The sequence below is a fragment of the Diadema setosum genome, chromosome 5 (assembly GCF_964275005.1).
Source record: "Diadema setosum chromosome 5, eeDiaSeto1, whole genome shotgun sequence".
In the NCBI taxonomy this organism is placed as follows: domain Eukaryota; kingdom Metazoa; phylum Echinodermata; class Echinoidea; order Diadematoida; family Diadematidae; genus Diadema; species Diadema setosum.
Window position 1 is genome coordinate 33028398 of NC_092689.1, and position 23796 is coordinate 33052193.

At 39.9% G+C, this 23796-nt stretch overlaps 2 protein-coding genes across 2 annotated transcripts in view; one reads left to right on the plus strand and one right to left on the minus strand.

Annotated features, from left to right (window-relative positions):
- LOC140228856 (inhibitor of nuclear factor kappa-B kinase subunit alpha-like) overlaps positions 1 to 13871 on the plus strand; it is an 80123-nt gene extending 66252 nt beyond the window's left edge. Inside the window, exons 18-20 of the mRNA XM_072309126.1 lie at positions 9776 to 9929; positions 11710 to 11870; positions 12769 to 13871. Coding sequence (XP_072165227.1) covers positions 9776 to 9929; positions 11710 to 11870; positions 12769 to 12871 — 418 coding nt within the window. The 3' untranslated portion in view covers positions 12872 to 13871. The remainder of the gene's footprint in view (positions 1 to 9775; positions 9930 to 11709; positions 11871 to 12768) is intronic.
- Positions 431 to 6703, minus strand: LOC140228394 (uncharacterized). The gene is made up of 6 exons (XM_072308613.1): positions 6664 to 6703; positions 4709 to 5065; positions 3250 to 3642; positions 2243 to 2431; positions 1617 to 1747; positions 431 to 1069 (listed from the first exon to the last, which is right to left on the minus strand). The coding sequence occupies exons 1-6, from the start codon at positions 6701 to 6703 to the stop codon at positions 431 to 433; spliced, it is 1749 nt and encodes a 582-aa protein (XP_072164714.1).
- Positions 13872 to 23796: the final 9925 nt, after the last annotated feature.

Below are 23796 nucleotides of genomic sequence, written 5' to 3' on the forward strand. Positions count from 1 at the left end.
TTTTTCTGAGAGCAACCCCCCTTAGTTCCTCTGCGCAAATGAACTTTTGAAAAGCCAGCATGGAATTCCTAGGATATGATATTCCAATGCAGGGAACTTAAACCTGATATTGAAGCGACTTTAAAGCCTGTTTACAGCCTTAGGAAAAAACTTATACCAAAAAATTTTTACTGAGTTCTCCACACCTTTAGTCATAAAAGATACATTTTACATTTTAGTGTATGTACATAATGGAGATTTACATTTACTGCTGCACATTTAACATTCAGAGCAAATGTTGGCATTTTTTCTGTCAGTTTAAGTACTAAAGATTGAAATGAGAGTCTGTGTTTGCCATCGAGCATATTTACAGCATCGTGTAGGTGTGGTCAGCCTTTTATCAGACACAGAGCATGTTTGGTGAGATTTACAGTCACTGCCTGCCTTGCTTCTAATAGTCCGAAATGATGTGGGCACAGTAGGTATGCTGGACCTCTGTGATTGAGCTGCCATCAGCAATGTGCGCCATCCTGTCTGAAGTAGACATTCTGTGTTCAGTGGAAGACGGGGCGACACCCGTGCTTTCACCTTGCACGCTTTTGACAGCTGGGATGTTGGAGTAATTGTGCCCATCAGAGGCTGCCTCTTCGTTGCCGGGGAGACGCGGAACCAATGTCGATGCTCTCAGCTGGGATTTGTTGGGCTCTGCAAGGGCGGTAACATTTTCATCTGGGAGAGTGGGCTTTGACGGAGGAGTCCCGCCAATACCGGGATACATGACCATGTAGCCATGGTCATTCACATCCACCACTTGACCCTTCTTGCTTCCAGCCTCCGCTGCCAGTCCCCCAGTCAAGGGCCGGTCAGAGCCGTTGCTGGGGTGGAAGGCGACCTCCCGCGACCCTCGTTGAGAAAGTTTCTCAAGGATGCTGGTCATGGATGCGTAGCTGCTCTCTTCCCTCGGGGCTCCCCACTCCGAGCCGATGCAAGGGTCCGGCTTGCCAAGTTTGGCTGCAAAGGCGTCCTCGCTGACCCGGTAGGACAGCTGCCGTGGGGGTGAAGGTAGGGCCCTTGACGTGCGCCGGTGGTGCTGTTTAGTAGAATATATGATTGGTATATACTGTACATGTCATTCATCACGTCTCATGAAGACATCTTTGGATTTGTGACTTTGAACAGTACTCTATCATGATGTCATGTCTCAATTATTACTTCTGGGTTGCTATCATCACATACATTTCAGTCTACACTCTTGTCATCAAATAACGCAGACTGTGATCATGCGACTCCGCTCCAATGGTAGGCTTTAGTGTATTCGTGGAAGAGAAACTTTTTGACTTTGGTTTATTGCTGGACGTGATACTCAGTCTTGATCATGACCTCAACCAGACTGAATGATTACAGCCTCTGTTTTCAACTTGGGTTTAATAACTCTAGTATACCCCTTTGTGCCTACTCGCTGATAGAAAAGCTGGTGAGGGAGATAAGGAGAAGAGAGATAGATAGATAGATAGATAGATAGATAGATAGATAGATAGATAGATAGATAGATAGATAGGTACTAGTAGATAGATAGATAGGGGAAAAGAAACTGTCCAGAGAGTAATATGTCTTGGTATTACCATAGCAACACTCACCCTATCTTTGCTGGGAGCCCGACAGCGACAGTGTCTGGTCAGGCAAGAAGGGATTGCGACGAGAAGTACCAGACCCAGCACGGATGACACCACAATCAGGGCAAGTGTTTTGACCTCGATGGTGATCATGCCTGTTGGGGATAACAGGTTTAGGAGATGAACAGAATTGCACCGGTATGTTCGTGTGCATTTTAATTTTGCCAATTTCGCGAGAGCCAAGATTCACGAAATCAAAATGCACATGAAAGTTCTTGTCTACACTTTACGTATTGAATGTTAGAAGCAACACTCAAAAATTTCATACCACGAAAATATCGCGTTTTACAGTATACAATAGAGTACCAAAGTGTGATGTCATAGCCATTCATCGCCATGGAAACTGGTTCTTAACCGTCTCACCTGACCAGAGTGTTTGTGTGCGCACCTGGTTCCAACCCTAGCTATAACAAGAGACTGTGATATCATCTTTTCGGTACTCTGTAGAAAAATCCCAATCCTCCCACTGCTGAAATAGCTTTACATGCAGCTGTATGTGTGTTTGTGTGTGGGTGTACATGTGTATGTGTGTGGGTGTTAATGTTTACATTGTGAATGTTAATATACTCCCATTTAGTTCAAACTGTTACCATTGATATCCAACACTTTGCTTTCATCCGCCGAATCAGAGTAGGCCACGGTGCCAGCCGTTGGTTCCTGCGTGGCATTGGGGGATGAGGTTGGTTCTGATGATGTGGCGGGCTCCGTCTGTTTTGGAGTGTGTTCCCCAGTAGCCAGACCCGAATCGAACCCAAGAGGAGTGGCTTGGTAGACATACTCTGAGAAGTTTGGCAGGGAAAACATTACACTGAGAGGTGGCTGCTATAGCTTTATTCTGCTAACAACTGTATGACTAACAACTAACTGTATGACTAACTGTATGACTGTATGACTAACTGTATGACAACTAACTGTATGACTAACAACTGTATGACTTTACGAATGACAAGAAGCTATCATTAAGGAATCTTTGTCAGGTTTTTTTTTTCTAGATACTACAACATACTTGCCAACTAGTAAGATTTTATCAGATTCAGTAAGATTTTTTCCGTTAAAAATAGCAAAATCAGATTTTCTGTCAGAGAAATCGGATTTTTTAAAAATATTTAGATATACCTTTCATGTGTATTTTCTGAAGATTTGACTGAAAGTAAGATTTTTAACTTCAGTTTGCATATAAAATAAGATTTTTGCAATCCACGAGTAAGATATTTCATCTTGAAATGTTGGCAGGTATGCTACAAATGTATGTGTTTACCCTTAATACTGTAAGTAAATAACTGTATATGTTGTACATTTCATGGTTTTTTGTTTTTTTTTAATAGTACAATTCACAACTGTACATCAGCATGCATTTACACATGTTCTGTAAAGTTATGTGATTTGACAGAGGAATCATTTTTTTTTTTCTTTCACTTGAATTTCCTTGAAAAAGTCAATTCCAGTATCTTGCACAGGATGTTACAGAGTATTTGTTATCAAAAATACAAAACAAATAAATGCAAAGTTTTTCTGCCTCCATTACATCTGTTTGAGCATGACCATTATACAATGTAGCTCTGTCTGAAATATTCCCTTGATCGAGAGAAGGCAGTACCTTCTTGCGGAGAGGTGGACAAAGCCCTGATGGCCCGAATGGTCATCTGGAATCCGGGCTTACTGATAGAATGGTCACTGGCAAAGACTACAGTCAGGGTACTACTGGTGGAGTTGAAAGCCTGCCTGCGCAGGATTTCACCCGTGCGTTCGCCTGTCCAATTCTGCCACGCTGGGTCATTTGCATTGAACGCGTGGACTCCCTCTCCTGCCCACAAAACGTCGGCGCCATCTTCAGTGTTGAGGTGCATGAAAGAGACCTCAGCAAGAAAGCTATACGGTAGCACGATGTCCCAGATGCGGTAGTAGTTGTTGGGATAGTTGTCCGGATGGTTTGGAGATTCCAATGTGATCATGCTCCCATCCTCCCATCCACCTTCTGGAGCCATGGAATCTGATGGATTGAAGATTTGTTGAACTCATCAATTCGCAGAAAATTTTTTTTTGTTGTTTGCTGCTCGATCTGTTTAAAATGACTTTCAGTATTCCAGGTTGGTGTCTCGAACCATAAAGTGAAAATTCTCTTTGATTAGAGCCCTGTGTTGTTCATTTAAAATTGCTTGTTTCAGTTGAGGAACTTTCAAAAGCCTATCAAGTACTACAGTCATACACAGGGCCTCGTTTCATAAAACTTGTTATCAATAACAAGTTGTACGATAGTTGTTATAAGCTACTGAAATCCTTGCATCTGATTGGCTGAGAGCAAATTTGTCATAGAAATGAGGCAGTTGAGTGATAACAAGTTTTATGAAATGGAACCCAGATCTGTAAAGTGGCAACACACTCTAGAAGATGAAAGTTCATGTCACTGCCCTTTTTTTTATCCATTAGCATAGATTCAATTATTTGCACCAGGGTCATCTCAAAAAAGGCTATATAGTTGCCAAAAGAAGGACAGGATGATGATATCTGGAGCAAAGTTCCTCTATTACTTGATATTAAGTGAGATATAAACAAGAAGCTTGACTTCACCATATCGCTAACTATTTGGTCATACTTTCAGGATTCTCAGTGGGTTGGTGCATGTATGTCTGTTTGCATATGTGATTGAATAATGGTATTCTACAATTTTGTGGGTTGAATAATGGTATTCTACTATTTTGGGGTTGTTGTTGTTGTGGGTTTTTTTTTGCACATATCAAGGAGGATGTAGAAGCTTGGACTCTATGTTGACGTATTTGTAATGACACATTCAAGCAACCTCATGCAGACTATGTGAAACACAGTGACACTGGGCTATTTAGTCCCCTATGGTTAACAGAATCGCACATCCCTAAAACTAGTATTACAATTTGATATGCACAGATTATTTGCAACACATGTATGTGTGTAAATGTGTGTGAACGCATCTTTTGTTGCTACAGATTTTTTTTATGGATGGTGGTGTGTGCATAAGTAAAAAGTTTTTTCCATAGATTATGATGATTGGCCATGCTATACTTCAAAACTTGCGGACATACCAAAATGGTCGATCACAGAGACCGTCACATTCAACTGTGGCATGGCACGTCCTTGGTAGCTTGTGCGCAGCTTTAGTCGCAGCCACGCCAAATTCCCAACAGACACCACCTCACTGGGCAGTGTGTGTCCGCTAAATGATACCAGTTGTGATGATGATCCAGAGATGAGTCCGTCACCAATTTTCAAGAAATCCCTTCCTTCGTCAAAGCTCAGTACTTGGAACGCAAACACGATTCGCTGCTGTTCTCCTGGCGCATAAAAAGTCCACGTCGGGTGTCGGTAGTGGGTTTCCACTGCTTTCTCAATATCCTCGCTAGAGATGGTGAAAGATTCGTCATCGCTCAGGACAACGTGATCTGAAAAAAAAAAATGCAGGCAAAATGTTTTCTTGATGCTCGATATTAGTAGGAGTGAGGTCAGCAATCTGCAAAGAGCAAAACTTTGAACATGTCTGAAGTTGTAGGAAAAGGTTGTCCTGAGAGCAAGTACAATTCATCCTCGAAGGCTAGAAATTTTGTGGTTGTTTTTTTTTTTCCTTCAGATTAATTCAAGTTAACAGGCCTCAGAGGTGAGGAATCAAAGCTCAAACCACGCTTTCAACAGGGAAACATCTGACTCCAATAGAGTGTTCAAAGTGTGAGCAAGGAGGTTTAAGAGATGGAGTAACACACAGTCTTATTCCCTTTGATCCCATGTTTAATGCCACCACTCAGAAATATTTGAAGTATGTGCTAAACTGGAGCTGCCCCACAGATAGGAAGACAACTGATTCATGTGCCATTGTATCATGACTAGTCACTCTTTATTTAAGGAAGATTTGTCTTCATGATGGTAATTTTCACCATCCCTTCTTATAAACATTAGTGGTACCGGTACATACAGGTACAGACACAATGATGTTCGAATAAGAATTGCACCAAAAAAGTGATGAAATCAAAATTCAAAATCAATATTACTCGACTGTACATGTCTGTTCACTGATCTGACATATCAGTTTATACAGAACTATACTTAAAGATGATACCATTTTAGTTTCATTTGACAGAATTAATCAGAAAGTGATAAAACCGGCATTTCAGGTGGGTAAAAGTTCAAACACTTTCACAACAGACAGCTCGGATTTAAACTTTTGCACATATTTTTGGACAAAATTGACTTTTGTTTCATATTCTTTATCATAAAGTGAAATTTCATTTCATGTGATAGATTAACAAGCAAAATATAGCCGACATTATGTAAAGAGCCCAAAATAAATCTTGAGAGTGCTCAGAAAGACGGCGGTAATGAACCTTGATCGTCGAAGGCACCAATGCACCTGTGGAATTCTTTTGTGCATCAATAAAAAACTGACAGCTTTGTGAATGATTCTAACCAGTTGGAACTCTCATCTCTTGAACCTTTTTGGTGTGAGCAACAAAGTCCACACTGGGCGGAGTCAGAATGGGTATACAGTATGTCCCAAAAAAAATTACAATCAGACTTTCGCGTTGATAACACCCAATATGATTAACTGTCTAAATGCTACTTCAGGGTCTTAAAATATAGCGTCTTGGCTCTATTTTGCAGAAAACCCCATTCAATTTGGTTAAGCGGTCACAGAGAAATGTGGATTGTTGTAAAGCATGTCATGAGTCTGATTCTTCCAAGTTTAGCACTTGGATGCTCTTGTGTGTGAACACAATAGACAGAACTTGGAGGGAAGAGATTCCTTACATGCTCTACAAAATTCCTCATTTCTCTTTGACCACTGAAGCAAATGAATGGGGTTTTCTGTAAGATGTGGGCAATGAGTTATAATTTTGTACCCTAAAATTGTATTTGGATTGATTAACTATTTTTAAAGCTTTCATTGCGGAGGGTCCCGTTGTAATTTTTTTTTTTTTTTTTTTGGACATACAGTATGGGCCAAGAGAGAGAGAGGGTCAGGGGAGGGTTGTATTTTAAGGATGCTCACCCATGAGTTCTTGTGATGTTGCCAGCACCTGAGGTGTCATCACCATGAGAAGTGTCAAAGGTGATACTAAAGCCATCCAACAGAAGAAAAAACGGAGCATGTTAACAAGAGATGTAGCCACCAGCACTCTAGGAAATGTTGCAGCTTACTCTCAAAAGCTACCCTCTGCTCAACTGTCTGATGCAGTATACCTATATACATGTAGTTTCCACTCTCTTTTTCTCCCCTCGTTTTGGTTGTGTCCGTGCAGCTCGATTGAAACTCACTAAATGTGTTCCAACAGAGCAAGGGGGTTTTGTGATCTACACACGGACGTTCGTCTGTGCCAATCACTGAAGCAAAGAAACAAGAAATCATGAATGTATTACATGCCTCGCCCCAATTTCCTCGTTAAAACTTTGGTGGCGTGTGCAAAAATATTCAACTCTTGTGATTGGCCAGCAAACTGTCTATGGGTAGGCAGGACTTTAGGCAAAGTTACAATGGATCTGATACTTTCGGTAATTATTGTCGAGAGCCTTTTGAAAGTATGGTAACTCTAGTATTCCTGAGAATTTATTTATTTATCGGAAGATCTTTCGTTGGCTGGGACTATTTATAACTCTGAAACTGCTGTTGACGTAAGGAAAGATCTGTATCGGGAGACTATGTTACGCTATTAAAGTACCAGTTGAGTGTGGATACTAAAATTTCACTTTAAAAAAAAAAAAAAAACAAGAATGTTGTGCAACATGAAATTAGCACAAAAGCAAAAATTGTGCACATTTTTCCTACTCGTTATATGATATGATTTGATATCTTTGATTTCAATGTAGGTATATTGTAGGGGTATTACTGTTACGCTATCATTAGTTTTCTTCACGTTCATTGGTTCTTTAGCATGAGTGTGAATTTCATTTTGCCCGGCTGAGCATGAACAGTTACTCCCACTTTTACAGTAACTCCCCAGATCCCTCCACTTGACTTTTTAGCTCACTTGAGCCAAAGGCTCAAGTGAGCTATTGCGATCACTCTTCATCCGGCATCCGTCGTGCGTCGTCCGTCGTGCGTAAACTTTTTACATTTTCATCTTCTTCTTGAGAACCCCTTGACCGATTTTCACCAAACTTGGCAGGTAGCATCCCCAGGGGAATAGGATCTCAATTTGTTTAAGTGGGCACCATACCCCACCTGGGGGACCCCTAGAGGGGCCAAAACCCCCCAAAATTAAGGAATTTTAAAAAATCTTCTTCTCTAGAACCAGAAGTGATAGAGCTAAGTTAATACTATGAATTAGTACATTGATGACTGTAGTTTCAAGTTTGTTCATGGTGGAATCAGGGGTGCCCCCCTTGGGACCCAGGGGAGGGGGTGGGGAGGGGTCCTAATGGGGCCCAAATTGTACACTTTCATCGTTTTCTTGAAAATGCCATTATGAATTTTCACCAAAGTTGGCAGGTAGCATCCCTAGGGAAAAAAAAAAAAATCACAATTCCATCAAATGGGTACCATGCCCCACCTGGGGGGCCCCAGGGGGCCTAAATTTGGACCGAAATTGTAAATTTTCATCTTTTTCTTGAAAACCCTATCACAAATTTTCACCGAACTGGACAGGTAGCATCCATAGGGGGACAGAATCTCAATTCCATCAAATGGGCACCATGCCCCACCTGGGGGCCCCCAGTAAATTTGGACCGAAATTGTAAATTTTCATCTTTTTCTTGAAAACCCTGTCACAAATTTTCACCAAACTTGACAGGTAGCATCCATAGGTGGACAGAATCTCAATTCCATCAAATGGGCACCATGCCCCAGCTGGGGGCCCCAGGGGGCCTAAATTTGGACCGAAATTGTAAATTTTCATGTTTTTCTTGAAAACCCTATCTCAAATTTTCACCAAACTTGGCAGGTAGCATCCATAGGGGGACAGAATCTCAATTCCATCAAATGGGCACCATGTCCCACCTGGGGGCCCCAGGGGGCCTAAATTTGGACCGAAATTGTAAATTTTCATCTTTTTCTCGAAAACCCTATCACAAATTTTTACCAAACTTGGCAGGTAGCATCCCTAGGGGGATAGAATCTCAATTTTATCAAATGGGCACCATGCCCCACCTGGGGACCCCAGGGGGCCTAAATTTGGACTGAAATTGTACATTTTCGTCTTTTTCTTGAAAACCCTATCACATATTTTCCCCAAACTTGGCAGGTGGCATCCCTAGGGGGATAGAATCTCAATTTCATCAAATGGGCACCATGCCCCCACCCCCCCCCCCCCCCCCCGGAGGCCCCAGGGGTCCCATCCCATCTCCCCCCCCCCCCCCACCCTCCTGTAAGGAATCTTTACAGATTTTCTCTGGAACCAGAAGTGATTGAGCTAAGTTGATACAGAAGTGATTGAGCTAAGTTAATGAGTCAGTATAGTGATGACTGTTGTTTCAAGTTTGTTCATGGGAAAATCAGGGGTGCCCTACCTCCCCCCCCCCCCCCTTGGGACCCAAGGAAGATTGATGGGAGGGGGGAGTCCAGATGCGGGCCTAAATTTTTATTTTGCTGAAAACAACATAATGGATTTTCACCAAACCTGGCAAGTAGCATTCCCATGGGGATAAGATTTCAAAGTGTTTGAATGGGCACCATGCTTTCCCTGGGGGCCCCAGGGCGTCCAAACTTCCTAAATTAATGAATATTCAATAATATTTTTCTCTAGTTCTAATCAAAAGTGATAGGGCTTTAAGTCTTTTTTTTTTTCCCCCAAGCCGCATAATCCAACATTCTATAAAGTACAGTGTACTGTACGAGCTGAAATCTTCGCGTACAGATATTTTCGCGAATTGCTACTTGGAGGACATTTTCGCGTGTTGTTTATTTCGAAAATCGCGAAAATAAAACCACCGCGAAAATTTCAGCTCGTACAGTACTTGGTAGGTATTTTTTACCAGTGTGATGGAATATGTAAATGGACACCATGCCCCCACTCTCAAAGCTACCCCCACCATAAGTTTCCAATGTTCTCAGGTAAGAGTCTGCAAGAATGCATGGAAGGTGAACTTGCGATACTCAGGTGAGCGTGTGACCCCCGGGTCTCTTGTTGTTGTTCTTCTTCTTCTTCTTCTTCGCCTCGTGCCGCCAGAGAGGTCCAGAAGTCGTCGGAAACCATGGAAGAGCTGATGGGGAAGATGAGGGAGTGGCAGGAGACGGCCAGAGACGTGGAGGAGAAGATCTCCCAGCGAAGGAAGGAACGGCAAAACAACGTGTGGCAGCTCTTGGGTGCTGCAGTGCTGGCGGTAAGTTTTTTAATGCCTCCACCACGAAGTGGTTGTGCCAGAGGCATTATATTTTCGGGTTGTCCGTCCGTCCGTCCGTCCGTCCGTCCGTCCATCCGTCCATCCTTCTGTCCGTAATCAATTTTGTGGACAGCGTAACTAAAAAAACCGTTCGAGGTATCCTTATTAAACTTGGCATGTATATGTATGAGTGGGCGAAGTTGTGCCTGTCAACTTTTAGGGGCACATACTGAGGGTCAAAGGTCAAAAGGTCAAGGTCAAATGCTCAAAATTTCACTATTTCCCCCATATCCGTGCAATCCCTGAAGGTACTTTCTTAAAACTTAGTGTATATATGTACTACCATATAAAGATTCTCCAGAGAGAGTTTCGGGTCATGAGGTCAAAGGTCAAGTCAAAATGTTAAAACTGCATGTTTTTTCCATATCTCGCAAATGGTTCAAGGTATCTTCATAGAACTTAGTATATATATGCACATACTGACTGGCAGTAATTATCTAGGGAATTTAGGGTCATGGGTCAAAGGTCATGGGGTCAAAGGTCAACTCCTCAAAATGTCACTAATTCCCTCATATTTATGCAATGCCAGCAGGATTTTTATTTAAACTTTACATGTATTACCCAATTGATATTCTGTGGGAAGTTTCTTGCCCAAAGGTTCAAAGGTCAAGTGAAAGTGCTAGATTTCACTTCTTCCTCCATATCTCAAAAATAACTCAAGGTACATATTGTATCATAATGAAACTTATTACATATTTATGCATGTTTCACCTAGCTAACATTGATTCTCTTTGGAACTTCTCTTTGGAACTTTAAGGTCAAAGATCAAGGGTCAAAGGCCAGGTTTAAATACTAGTATTTTACCATTTAATACTAAAACTACACTTTTTCTCTGTACCTTGTAAATTACTCAATGCATAAACTTATAAAAGGGTCAGAAGTCAAGTAAAAATCCTCAAATCCCCAAGTACCTGCACTATGACAATTTAGTCATTCATCCAATTATACCTAGTTCAAGGAAAGTGAACATTCAGCACATTTGTGACAAACCTGTCATTTTAATATTTTGCCAACTATGTGAAACTGTCATCACACATTGTCAAGACATTGTACTATAGACCTATTAGAAGAACCATGCAATATGGCAGAGGCATACCAGTCGCTGTAGCGACATTTCTAGTTATGACTTACCGTTTATCAGTACTTTTATCAGTACTAACTTTTTTCATCACTCTAACAATGATGATGATGGTGGTGCTGGCAATGATAATGATAACAATAATGACGAGGAGGATACTGTGAACGTCAATATTTTCGCACAATTAATTTTTCGTGCTGGGCGGCTAAAAAACATATTTACCGGTTCTTGAATTTGCTCTGTGCAATTGTCAACCCATTCAACACATGCAGATAAAATTGAATAGATATTTTTTGCAGGTTTTAGAATTCACGCTAGCCAAAAGTAGCGTGAAATATGCGAGAAATAATGTACCGTGAAAATTTCTGTGTTTACAGTATTATGATGCTGATAATGATGGTCATGATGATGATGATGATGATGATGATGATACTGATAATGACAGTGATAGTGAGGATGACAATGATGTAATACCTTGGTTATATATCATTGTCGTTGTCATATAATCGAGAAAAAAGTATTGCATGTATGAGTGGACGTATAGTCATGGCTGTATATGGATAACAAAGGATTCCCATTGACAGTTTTCCTTTCTGTTTTTTTTTTTTTCATTTTTTCCCCTTTTTGGGGGCGATCTTTTAGAAGGTAGAATCAGACAGGCAGCTGAAGAGGACACTGTCCAGACCACGGAGTCTGGAAGGTCCTCTGGACAGTGGTGGGCAGGCCGCCCAGTACAGTCCCCAGACCTCCGATGATGGGCAGAAGAACCAACTGGCAGAAGAAAGCATACAGATGCAGTCACAGTAAGTGTGGCCTCTTCCTCCTCCTCCTCCTTCTTCCCATATTCTTGCACACTCAGATAAGATTCAGTATGAAGGGATGAAGGGGGGGGGGGGATTTACAAGTTCCAAAACCAGGCTCCATTCTATATTTGCAACAACAAAAATGCCAGGGAAGAAAAATCCTCTTTAATGGCATTAGGTGAAAATAAATAAATAGATGAAAATGAAAATAAACTAATGCGTAGATATGTTGAGACTTTCTCATGCTTGCAGCCATTGTGTGACAGTTATCAAGTTTTGCAAAGTAAAACTCAGACTTGCCTAGTCTCTGAGATTCTACAGGGAGCCTGGCCGAAATGTGAGTTATTTCCTTATGCCCTAGTTCACAATAAGCAACAGAATTTTATTAGTTTAATGCATTTGCTTATCACAATGTAGCAACTTGAATGTAACTCTGGGCTCTTCTTTCTTATGATGTGTTTCTTCTTCATTTTTTATTTTTCAAATATGAAGAAAAAGCTGAATGAATCAGCACATAATCTCATGCAGTGCATCATAGATTTCCAAAACTTACAAAGTTCTGTGGTATCTGTGGCTGCTGATGATTGTACAGTGCACTCCCGTTGTGACAAACACAGTTATAACAAAATTCTCGTCACAACAAATAGAACTTTATAAGTCCCAAAATTATCATCGATATCTCTTTACATGCTTTACATTTCGTTATAATGAAAGAAAACAGCTGACTAACATTACAAAGCCCAGAGAGTAGAATGCAAGTGTTCAATAAAAAAAAAAAAATGCAAATGGACAAATATAAGTTGCAATATCTGCTACACAATATCCCGATGAGGTCCTGTGTATAGTATATGCTAACACTTGTTTTTGTGTTTTGCCTTTTTTTTTTTCATCTGAACAGCTTTGACTTATCTTTCAACACCCTGCGAGAAGATCAGTTGGAGAGTATAAGATTACTGGAGGAGTTGGACCTAAGTCACCTTGAAGAAGATCTTAACTCGTGATAGCTTCTACCTCCCCCCTCCCCCATTGGAAGTTCACACCTCATCCACCTCAATCCTCCACCACATCCCCTCTTCATCCCAAACCGTGACATTTCTCCAATCCTATCACCATGGAGTCGCCTACCAGTGCCGCACAAAGCCTAAATTTGCTGTACCCGTCCAGCTAGCGTGCGACTCCTACCCCACCTACAGAGGCTGGGCCCTCGTCTCGCGGGAAGTTGCCCCGTTTCTCAATCGACTGACGTACCTGAGAGCAGGTGACAAACTCTAGGGCCTCGCTGGATGTCAGTCCCTTCCCACGGCAACACTCGTCCTACCCGCAGCCTGACGCCCAACGGCAGCCGAATGGACCGTTGACGAAGTGAGGCATTTTGTGAGCAGACCTTCAGCAGCTGCAATTCGCTTCCTGATACAAGATGATGTTCAAAAAGTACACAAGCACTTAATGATTTGCCTAACAATGAACTACACAGATGTTCAAATGACAATTTCTCAGCTCTTTGTACGTATCCTAGTCGTTCCTTCAAGTCCCGCTCCAAGGTGCTCCCTCAAGGATGTGTGCATGCACCTTGCATCAAAGGATGGACCTCGTGTGAATTTGCATAGCGTAGAAAGACGCATTAATAGTCGCAGAGAATTCCGTCTCGCAGCCCACCGTGGTTTTAACTCTTCTCGCGTGACGACTAAAGGCGGAGACGAGAGATCCCATCAAAAGATGACGGCCGTTGCCCGTAGCAACACTAAGGAATTGCCTCAAGTGGGTGGTGATTATCACCCAATACCAATGGAACCGCACCCTGCCCCTGTCCCATCTTCAAGATGGCGACCACAGACAGCCAAGACATGGGAGAGTGCCTGTGACAATGCCGATGTCTGTAGAATGCTTTGAAGCTCTGGTTGTCATGCAGTGGTAGAGAAGAAATATGGAGGGAAGACCAGAGTGGCACAGACACTCTGGAAATGCTCTAGAGTAAGGAAGAATATATTGATATCTTCACCCCCCCCCCCCCTCCATTTTCTGAGATAAGGAGAACATGTGTGATGGTACACATTAAAACTCAGAATGTTGTTGTTGTCACATGGTCTACCAGCAGACCCCATTGTTGGCAGCAAGACAAATCAGGGAGGTTGCAATTGTGGGATGCCCCGTGCACATTCCAGAGACCACCCAACCTCTCTGTATGTTCCTCATGTGATACATTTAGTGGCATGAGTATCTCGACCAAGTGAAGTCTCCTTCAGTACCAGACTACTTTCTTTTTTTATTCTTTTTATACGAAGTGTTTATAGATATGATGCTTGCCTTAGAGAAAGATGGAAGTCCCTTATTTTTCAATGAGAGATTTTCTTGAAAGCTTTCCAAAAGATGAGCTGAAACTGTGCTGCATGCTTAGGCATCGATTGATGGGCAGAGTTGTCATGCTTGTTTGAAAGACTGGACGTGCGCAACCAGCAAAGTCATTAGATTCGTAGTGTGTTCCCTGCAGAATGAATTGTGAGGATTATTATTAACCCATTGAGGACGGACTGATTTTGCTACAACACGCATTTCCACATAGACACTTGCCCGGGTATACTTGGGACTCGTCCTCAACGGGTTAAAACCCTACCCCACTCTGTTTGCCTTGTCATCATTAATCTGGCACCTCAAAATTTTGCTGCATGATCTCACATTCAAGAACTAGAAAAGCAATCAGAGAGTACAGACCTCTCCCAAGCAGCTCATTTTCACTCGTACACGCATGCTGAAAATTGTCCTTATTTCCCAGTGAAAAAAAAGCCCTTCTCTTGTCCAGATTGCAGAATCTACAGTATCAGCAGCTGACTGGACACTGTGCCTAGAGCGAACTCATCAGTGAGCTTACGTACACCTCAAATACACGTACACTTGTATCTTGAATTCCTTGTTTGTTAGCCCCATTTTATCAATGATAATCCTTCAAAAAAAAAAAATCTAAAACAGTATCCTGGATCCAAATGGTTATCCAAGTCACTACCAATTTTTAATAATGTTCCTTGTGTAATTTTCAACTCTTCCTGTAAGGTTAATCCAAATCCGTTCACACAGACAAACAGATAAACAGATAAACAAACAAGCCAATGCTAGCAAAAACATAACCTCCTTGGCAGAGGTAGATATTAGATATAGCCCTTGGAATTCATTAAACTTGCACAGCATCTCAAACTTACATAGAAGAAATGCTCTGTCAGAAAAATATAAAAGGCTGAAAATTGATCAGGTTGACCCATTTTGATACCTATTTTTAGTCCTCAGTAACATCGGATCTTTCAACTTTTTGTTGGTTTTGTGATGCACAATCACAAATATAGTTGATGGCAACAGATAAAGTAAAATCAAGCATACGGAATGGTTGGAGTTTCATTAGAACAGGACCATTGCGCTCTGCACAAATTTCACCCATTTTTTTTTAATGTCTGTGATTTGAAGCAAAAAAAATTAATTTGATGTCTAAATTGTTATAGAGTTGTAATCAATCATCAGTAATGACCCTTGGTTGTAGTTCTAAATCATGCTAAAAGTGGAATCAGTACATTTTCATCTACAGTCATCGGCAAATTTGACAGAGGTGATGACATATTCGCATCATGAAATTTTCATATATGCAGTTTTAACTGATATCACCATTTCATGATCACACAATGAAGTTGCTAATTCTTTAACTTTCTTTTATATTGTATGCCCAATTTTAATTATGAAATCTATAATGTTCACCTATGCTCTGTTTTTCTTTACTGCAGTCAGCTTGAAAATACAGTCACTTTCCACAGTGAGCTTGCAAAAGACTTACAACTGTATGTGGCTAAATATGACATCATACATATGTGTTTACAGGTGTAGTGTTACTTTACATAATGCATACAGTGTAGTTATGGCTTCATACAGCATACTCAAATGTCTGTATGGCTTTATATGACATACCAGTACACAGATATCTGTATTGCTTTTATATGACATGCATAGATGTCTGTATTCTCAGGAAATGGTAAAGGTGACAAAGAATTTTGTTTCCTTTTTATTCTTTTTATTTGTAAAGCTTACCTAGCATATGCAATTTCCATTTTTTAACCTCAACCCCCCCTCCTTTAAAAAGAGATCATTTTTTTACTTTGCATGTGTGTTAGTTGGTCTGCTAAGGTTGCCAGCTCTGTGACTGGCTGGTATGTAGGCAGTCATGCAAAACAAACAAGTAAAACAAAGTAAAACAGGGGAGTACTCGCTAGCCAGAGACAGAAAAGGATTGCTGCTTGTAAGGGACCAGGGTTTATACCCCTTTGCTCTGTGACAGGTGCCCACTTCATGAGGAATATTACGAGAATGTTGTGTCTCTTCTTTGTATGTATCGATTGAATGAAGGCAATGTTGAAGTATCTGGTACTGTGTTGTGAGACCGCCATATACAGTACAACCATGTGCCAATTTGATTCTCATTTGAGAATACCAGCTACCCACAGTTATGCCGAAGGATGGGTGTAGTCATATGTTGACTTTGATTATTTATGATCTAAACTTGCGTCGATGCTCGTGCGCTACCGTACTCGTTTAGATTTTGTGGCGTTTATCAGGAGTGACATTTTGCCCTTGTACGCCGTGAACGAACCGTTCAGCCATTGAAATTCCATTACAAATCACTTGAATGTGTACAAGTACCTGTGTGGGTATGCATTCTGCTCTGTAAGGGCAACTTGGCGACAAAGCCGCCATCCGTATACATGTATCCATCCATATCCATGTAACCATGCCAACTATTCAGCCAACTTCTCGACAATGAGTTTGTCTAGAGAGACCTTCAAATTGAGAAGGAAATGGAGGCTGGCAATTTGACAGTGTGGCACATTTTCTGTATATATTTGATTACACATTTCAGTCTCTGTAATAAATTACGGAGTGCTAAAGTGATGGCAGAGGTATTTTTCCACGTGTACATTTGCTATTACTGAAATCACTTTGGCATATGAATTTCAGCAGTAATAAATTAAATGTGTAATGACACTTTTGACTTCTCAGTTGTTTCAATTTCACTATTACCATTGTGCGTACAATTCATCTGTCTGCCCGCCGGTGTGAGTTCATGTTCAATCGCGCAATACTCATGTAGAATTGTACACGCAATCATACTGCACATGCATCATACTGTTTGCATAACCATCTTATACACACACACACACACACACACTCATATATATCTATATATATATATATATATATATATATATATATATATATGGATAGATAGATAGATCTAGATAGATAGATAGAAGGAATGACACAATAGAGAAATGTATTAATCTTAAATAGCATTTTCATCTCTGACGAAGGGGGAGGCCCCCCAAAAATTGGAATTTTAATAGCCAATTGGCAATTAATGCACTTCGCTATCATGTCATTCCTTCTACATACTGTAAACGTGGATATTTTCACGCGACTAATTTTTCACACTCGGCCCGTTAAGAAGAGTTTTGTGTGTTTTTAACTCCGCGGAATCAAGACAGTAAGTACGGGAACATATGGCAAGCAAAAATATTCGCGTGCTTTTATTTTCGCGCTAGTTTCTGGTTGCGCGAAATGCGCGAAAATTTCAACACCACGAAAATTTCCACTTTTACAGTACTACTATCACTTCCAATATGCGGATCAAATAAAATGTGTGTGTGTGTGTGTGCAAATATATTTCTGCTGGTCATTTTTGGTGTGTTCACTAGCCACAGGCTGTCTTCTACACACATGGTATATACCATTGGTACATGTATATGTATATGATAGTACATACAAGTACATGTCCTGCCTTTGCAAGCATAAGGCCACTTAAATACTGAAGTTGTGAAATGAAAAATCCCGCTGTGACATTAAGTGATGTTTGTTAATTGAGTAGGAATTGAAATTACCACCTGTACAACTTAGGAAACTCGATTATTACTTCCCTAGTTTGCAACATAATCTTTCTCGCCTGTAATTCATGAATGGCTTGAAAAAAGGGAAAGAAAAAAAAAATCAGAGAAATGTGTCTTCGTGTATAGCATCATTCTGAAATGCTTGAGGCATGTCAAGGTAATTCTATCATTATACATGTACAGGATAACTTTAACCAGCTCACTTTACAACAATGTACCACTTTTATTGAGGTGAATTCAGTGGTACTGATTTTCTAATAGGTCCTACTGTAGTTACGTTCACACGCAGTTGCCAAACTTGAAGTTTGGGTCGAAAACTGTCGCATGATTGGCTCCACACATGAATTCACAAAATGGGTTCACACAACTTACGAGCGAATCCCACTCGATGATTATACCGGAAGTGTAGAGTCTTCGCTATGACCTTGTGCCCATACAAAATAGCGCAGCTGGAGGTTGACCCGGAAGCGAACGAGAAGGGAGGTTCACGCTAACTCACAAGTTCGTTGATTATTGTGTCCACACGGAGCGAAACTACGAGTGGGGACCTCCCCTGGCTCGTGGATAATGCATAAACCCCGACATGTCTTGTGGTTCTACTCATTGACTAACTTTAAGATTGCAAACTTTTGAGTGCATCCACACGGTGCTAACTTACAAGCTAATCATGGAGGGTTAAGTGTTCGACCTAAACTTAAAGATTAGGAACAGCGTGTGAACGTAAGTTGTATTTACACTTTAGGTGGTCTCTTTTCATGATATTTACATTTGTACGAGGCACATTGGACCAGTTTATAACCTGGTATAATCTGCAGTCACGGCAACCTCATCAAAACGGGCTTTCCCTGTGCATGCAACCAGTCAAGAATCACATGTACACCTCACCGTTTTCTAGAAGAAGCAGTCCAGCCAGGCTCACATGGTCTTCCGGAAGACTTCCTCTGACAAAGCACCGTGGGAAATACACTAATCATAGATGAATGAGAACTTCCATGTTAGTAATATAATATTTATATTTTCTTTTTTCCATTTTTATTTCAAATTCTCAGAAAAACTCTTGTTAGCGGCAAAGTATAATTCCCTGCACATTGTACTAGTGGCTTTCTCCAGTTACATGGGTACAATCCTGCTTGCAACAATTAATACAGAGAATAAGTATTCAATTTAGCTGGAAATGCAGCGTACCAAAGCCTCACTTTTATTCTTAAGTGTTTCTACACAATGCCTTTGCCAGTTATGAGGTAATTCCAGATACATCTTACAAATATTTTGGCAAACAGTAAAAAAAAATACCCCTGTGCATCTATACCCTGTTAAGAAGCGAAATTATTTACGTATCAATTATTATAAAATGTCATCCCATACAAATAATTCAGGATATAGTCATTACAAATATAAAGGGAAACTAGCTATAAACACACAAACGTGACTGTAAGAAGCCTGTGTTGCATTAGGCTACATTTACCAAAGAACACTAAACAGAAGTTTGTCACAAAATCACAAAAAGTCTAATCTTTCAATATCATCTTGATATTTGTTTGTTTTTTACCAAACAAAAAATAAGGTACTGCAGATGCTGCAGATTTGATTTGTCACTCAGATCCACAAAAAGGTTCTAGCTCAAACTTCCAAAGTACAGTTTATTGATTACTTAGTACTGAAACATTGGGAACAACACATTATTCAGACACCTGTTAGAAAATACGAACTAATAAAAAGACTGTAATTCTACTCGTTTAACTTCAAATGTTTTTGATAACAAATAATAGTCCCAAGTCATCAATAACAACAATGAAATACTGTACACTGTACTTTGGCTCTATGCTAGCATTAAAGGAAAAACTATACCACAATGTTGCTAGATATGACTTTAAAGGAGAAATGCCGTTCAAATTAAGTTGACAGTGGTTTCTGGTGTGTGTCTTGTGCACAAAAGCAGCAATTACCCCGACAGCCAAAAGTCACCAGGATGCCAGCACACCCACACAGACCATTCCTTATTGTTTACATTTTTGAAGGCCAAGTTAACCTTCATTTACATGTGGACTATTGAAAAGTGAATGCAGCAATACTAGTAGAATGCACCAATGAAAGTTTGAGAAAAATCGGACAATCCGTTCAAAAGTTATGAATTTTGAAGTTTCTGAGCAGTCACTGCTGCATGAGAAGACTACCACAGCTTATGATGTCACAGGTGTAGAACCATACATGGAACATAATTAACCCTAATCAGGCTGGGGGGGGGGGGGGGGCGGAATCCACCCCCCCCCTCAACGTTTCGCGCAATATCTTTGCAGCGTGATAAGCTCCCGCCGCGATGTTTCATGACTTTTTTCTTTCAAGTATCGCGCAACTTTTGAGACCAAAATTATTGCGCCCGCGCGTACCGTTTTGACGCGACGCCCGTTCGAAAAAAATTTGTCAACCCCAAAATTGCTCCAAAACGTGATTTTGTGTACAAATCCAATGCAAATTGTGTTTTTTCAATTAATTCACATAAAAATTCATACCTTGACTTAGAATGGACGAAATTAATTTACTTTAGCATAATAAAGCTTCGAAAAATGTCTGTGACAAATTTTGGCCAAAAAACAAACAAAAACAAAAGGTCGAAAAACAAAGAAATACATAAGAAATTCAAAAAAACAATCAAATACATAAGAAATTAATTTCGATACAGATTTTTTTTTTATCCTATGTCTCTGGAGAATGATACAAGAAACATTTTAAAAAAGAAAATTGCTTAATTAGAGCATTAATAAGTGATTTAGAGCCCAAAACTGATTTTATGCATAAATTACAATAATTAATTAATATAAAATATAAGAACAATTTTTTGGAGAAAGCAACCGTACATTTTGATAGTATACGTCCCGGGCGTCGCGTGTGCCGATTTTCGGCGCGATCACGCGTTCCATAGGCGAGAGCTGAAGGGGGGGCGGAATCCGCCCCCCCCCCCAAGATATAGCATAGCCAAAAAAGCCCAGCCTGATTAGGGTTAAAGAGAATTTTGCAAGATTGCTGCATTCTCTCAATTCACATGTACATGAAGGTGAACTTGTCCTTTACGAGTGTCTACCAAACCAGTCTTCAGTGTATGAAATGATCTGTGTTGGCAGGTGTTCAGCATAAAGTAAACTTCTGGGACATTAACAACATCAACAACAAATATATCGAGTATTCAAATGTCGACTGACAAACACTGCCCTCTTAAGGCACATTTATGCCCATGGAGCTCTATCGGGAAACTTAGATGCTGAAGCAAGATCAATAAAGTGTTCCCATGCTCTACAAGCAGCAACCCTTTACAAAAAGTGTTACATGATTATGCCAACTGATATATCTTTAGTATACAGATTGTTTCTTCTTTTTTTTGATACAGATTTCTACTTTTTGTCACTTTTTCAAATACAGAGGAAGTAAATGTATTTTACATCAAAACCGAAAATAAACATACCTGGGACCAATAGAGACTTTGCAGATGCATAACAAACACCTTCAATCAAACACAAAACTGAACATATTTGTGATATCTATGTGGCAAGCATCTTTCATTTTTCCAAATACAAATGAATGTCATATTTATACCCTGTACTGCCCGTGCTTGACTAAAACATTTCACGAGCAATATAGCAGTGAATATCACATATAATGGCAAACTCATACAGTATCCACAAAACCCCTGCCACCATGCACTTGCATAAAGAAACATATGCATCAACAATGGCTCACATACAGTGGCAAAGGGAAGTAAAAAGAATAAACATGAAAAATGAAATGCACATCAAACTTGCCGCAGTCTGTAATTCAAAAATAGCAAACTGAACCCTTCATATTTCAATTAAGTACAAGATTTCTCAGTACAGCAAATTACTACAACAATTTTTTTTTTTTAATCCCACATTTAAAAAAATACTCAATATTAAAAATCTTCATATACAATAAATGTACTTGTCTTTAGTACTTCATCTCTGGAGCTTGTAAAAATCATAAACATATTCCTCTAGTTATTTTGAAAATGATGTCCATGTGCACATAATCAATTTGTGACAAGAATTCAGAGAGATTGTTAAAATTTGCGAAACATCTCCACAATAAATACAAGATACTATCACTGTCACAAACAAGCATCATGATTTATACGAAATTTCATCTGGAAATGGCATCAACATTCACGCAAGTTGTCTTTGGTAGCGATAGGGTTAAAGAACAAATATATACATTGTATATCTATATTCAGATATTGCCACAAGTACTCAAAGTCTCATATCTTGACCTGTCCCCAAGATATTCATGATCCACAGAGATAAACATATAGTAGCTCTTATAGAATGGGTTGAGAAAATTTTGCGATCGTTTCGGTCAAGAGCTGTGTGCTGATTTTTACTGGTTGCATGATGCCTCACTGATGATAGCCAAAGTAAACATGCTTTTGCACACTTGTAGGAAGAGTTCTTCCACTAAGCAAGTTTTCATGCTTTTAGTACGTAAAAGATGCCTACTGGCTAGATAAGCATGTGTCATTTGTCCCCATTCTATAAAACAGATGATGCACATGTCTTTCATGCATCAGTAGGGCAAGTGTGAATGCAGTAACTGCATGGTATGGAATTTAGTCTAATCGCACTTGGCTTCACCTTGCAGGTTAAACATTCCATAATTCCTTATGCACACAATTCCCACTGACACACTCGGATCTATGCATCATTTGTATATTGCCACTAAAAACTTGGTGTGTGGCAGTGGCATAGTTAAACACGTGATAATTTCTGAGCACTGCTGCATGCCATATATACAGAATTCATTTTAGAAATGTGATCTAACCGGCTAGCCATGAAAGTACTATATTGCACATGATGATATGTCCAAAAGCTGTGACATAAATCCAATTCCATGCGGTGTAGTGAAAGGACACCTTGGCAAAAAGCTAAACACATGACATTGATAGTAATCACTCCTGCACAACTTTTCACAAGACCGGTCAAGGAGTGCACCTTGGTGAATGTCGAAACACGGCATTGCGTTGATGTGTCACTCAAATACAACCACCGTTATGGCAAGTACCACAAAACAACTTTCTTCAGATGGGACTGCACAGTCACCAGTCACCACCCGAAAAAAAATCTCTGGCTGTCAGATGCAGAAACGGTTGTGGTTGAGCTTCTAAGCCATAAAATACATCATCTTCTGACGACTGAAACAAGAAATGAAATTTCAGTTGGACTATTGTCCATCTCTCTGTGGTATTAGCAGGAAAATACAGAGTCTTGCTGTGAGCCATGCAATGGAGTGGTGATATTGTGCCATTGGTGTATAAAGGCCTATAGAGACATTTCTGCACCTTGGCTACCTTTACATTCACTTGTAAAAACTTAAACACAATGTGAGTTGATTAAACATGGAATGACACTAGGTAATCATTTAATATACCCGGCTCTTGAAGCAGCTTTAAATAAGTAAACAAGTGTCTTGATACAAATGCAAGATTTGTCCAATATATTTGTCCAATATATTTGTCCAATATCATTTCAAGAAAAAAAAAAATCATTCTGCATCAAGACACACAGCCATGAGATGTTGTATAATGATATTCACTTCACCTTCAAGAAACATATATTGGTAAGTTCTGTTGCTTCATTTAATTTTTGTCTGTTGTCATATATCCCATTATATCATTTCATTTTTCTCTCTCCCTCTATCTCTTTTTTTGTATTTTCTGTTCCATTACCTCATGAGCTGGCTATGTGATTTTGTTTCTATTTATCATTATACTTTCCTCTTTTTCTTACTAATCTCTTACTGGTAAATTCATATTCCAAATGAATTACCCGTAATCTTCTCTTACTGTGAGTAATAATTATATAGTGATATAAACATTTCATTACATAAATATATACATATATAACTTGCATTTCCTATTGATATAATTATTCATTTCATGTGACAATAATGCAAACATATAATGTTTCTGAAAAAAAAAAATATAAATAAGAGATGAATTTTCTGCAGCTGGC

Excerpts from the sequence above, each read along its gene's own strand:
- LOC140228394 (XM_072308613.1), bottom strand. The coding sequence starts at position 6,703 with ATGACACCTCAGGTGCTGGCAACATCACAAGAACTCATGG. Across the intron at positions 2,432-3,249 it reads GTCCACCTCTCCGCAAGAAG|AGTATGTCTACCAAGCCACT; the intron begins GTACTGCCTTCT and ends CAAACTTCTCAG. Across the intron at positions 1,748-2,242 it reads CAAAGTGTTGGATATCAATG|GCATGATCACCATCGAGGTC; the intron begins GTAACAGTTTGA and ends TATCCCCAACAG.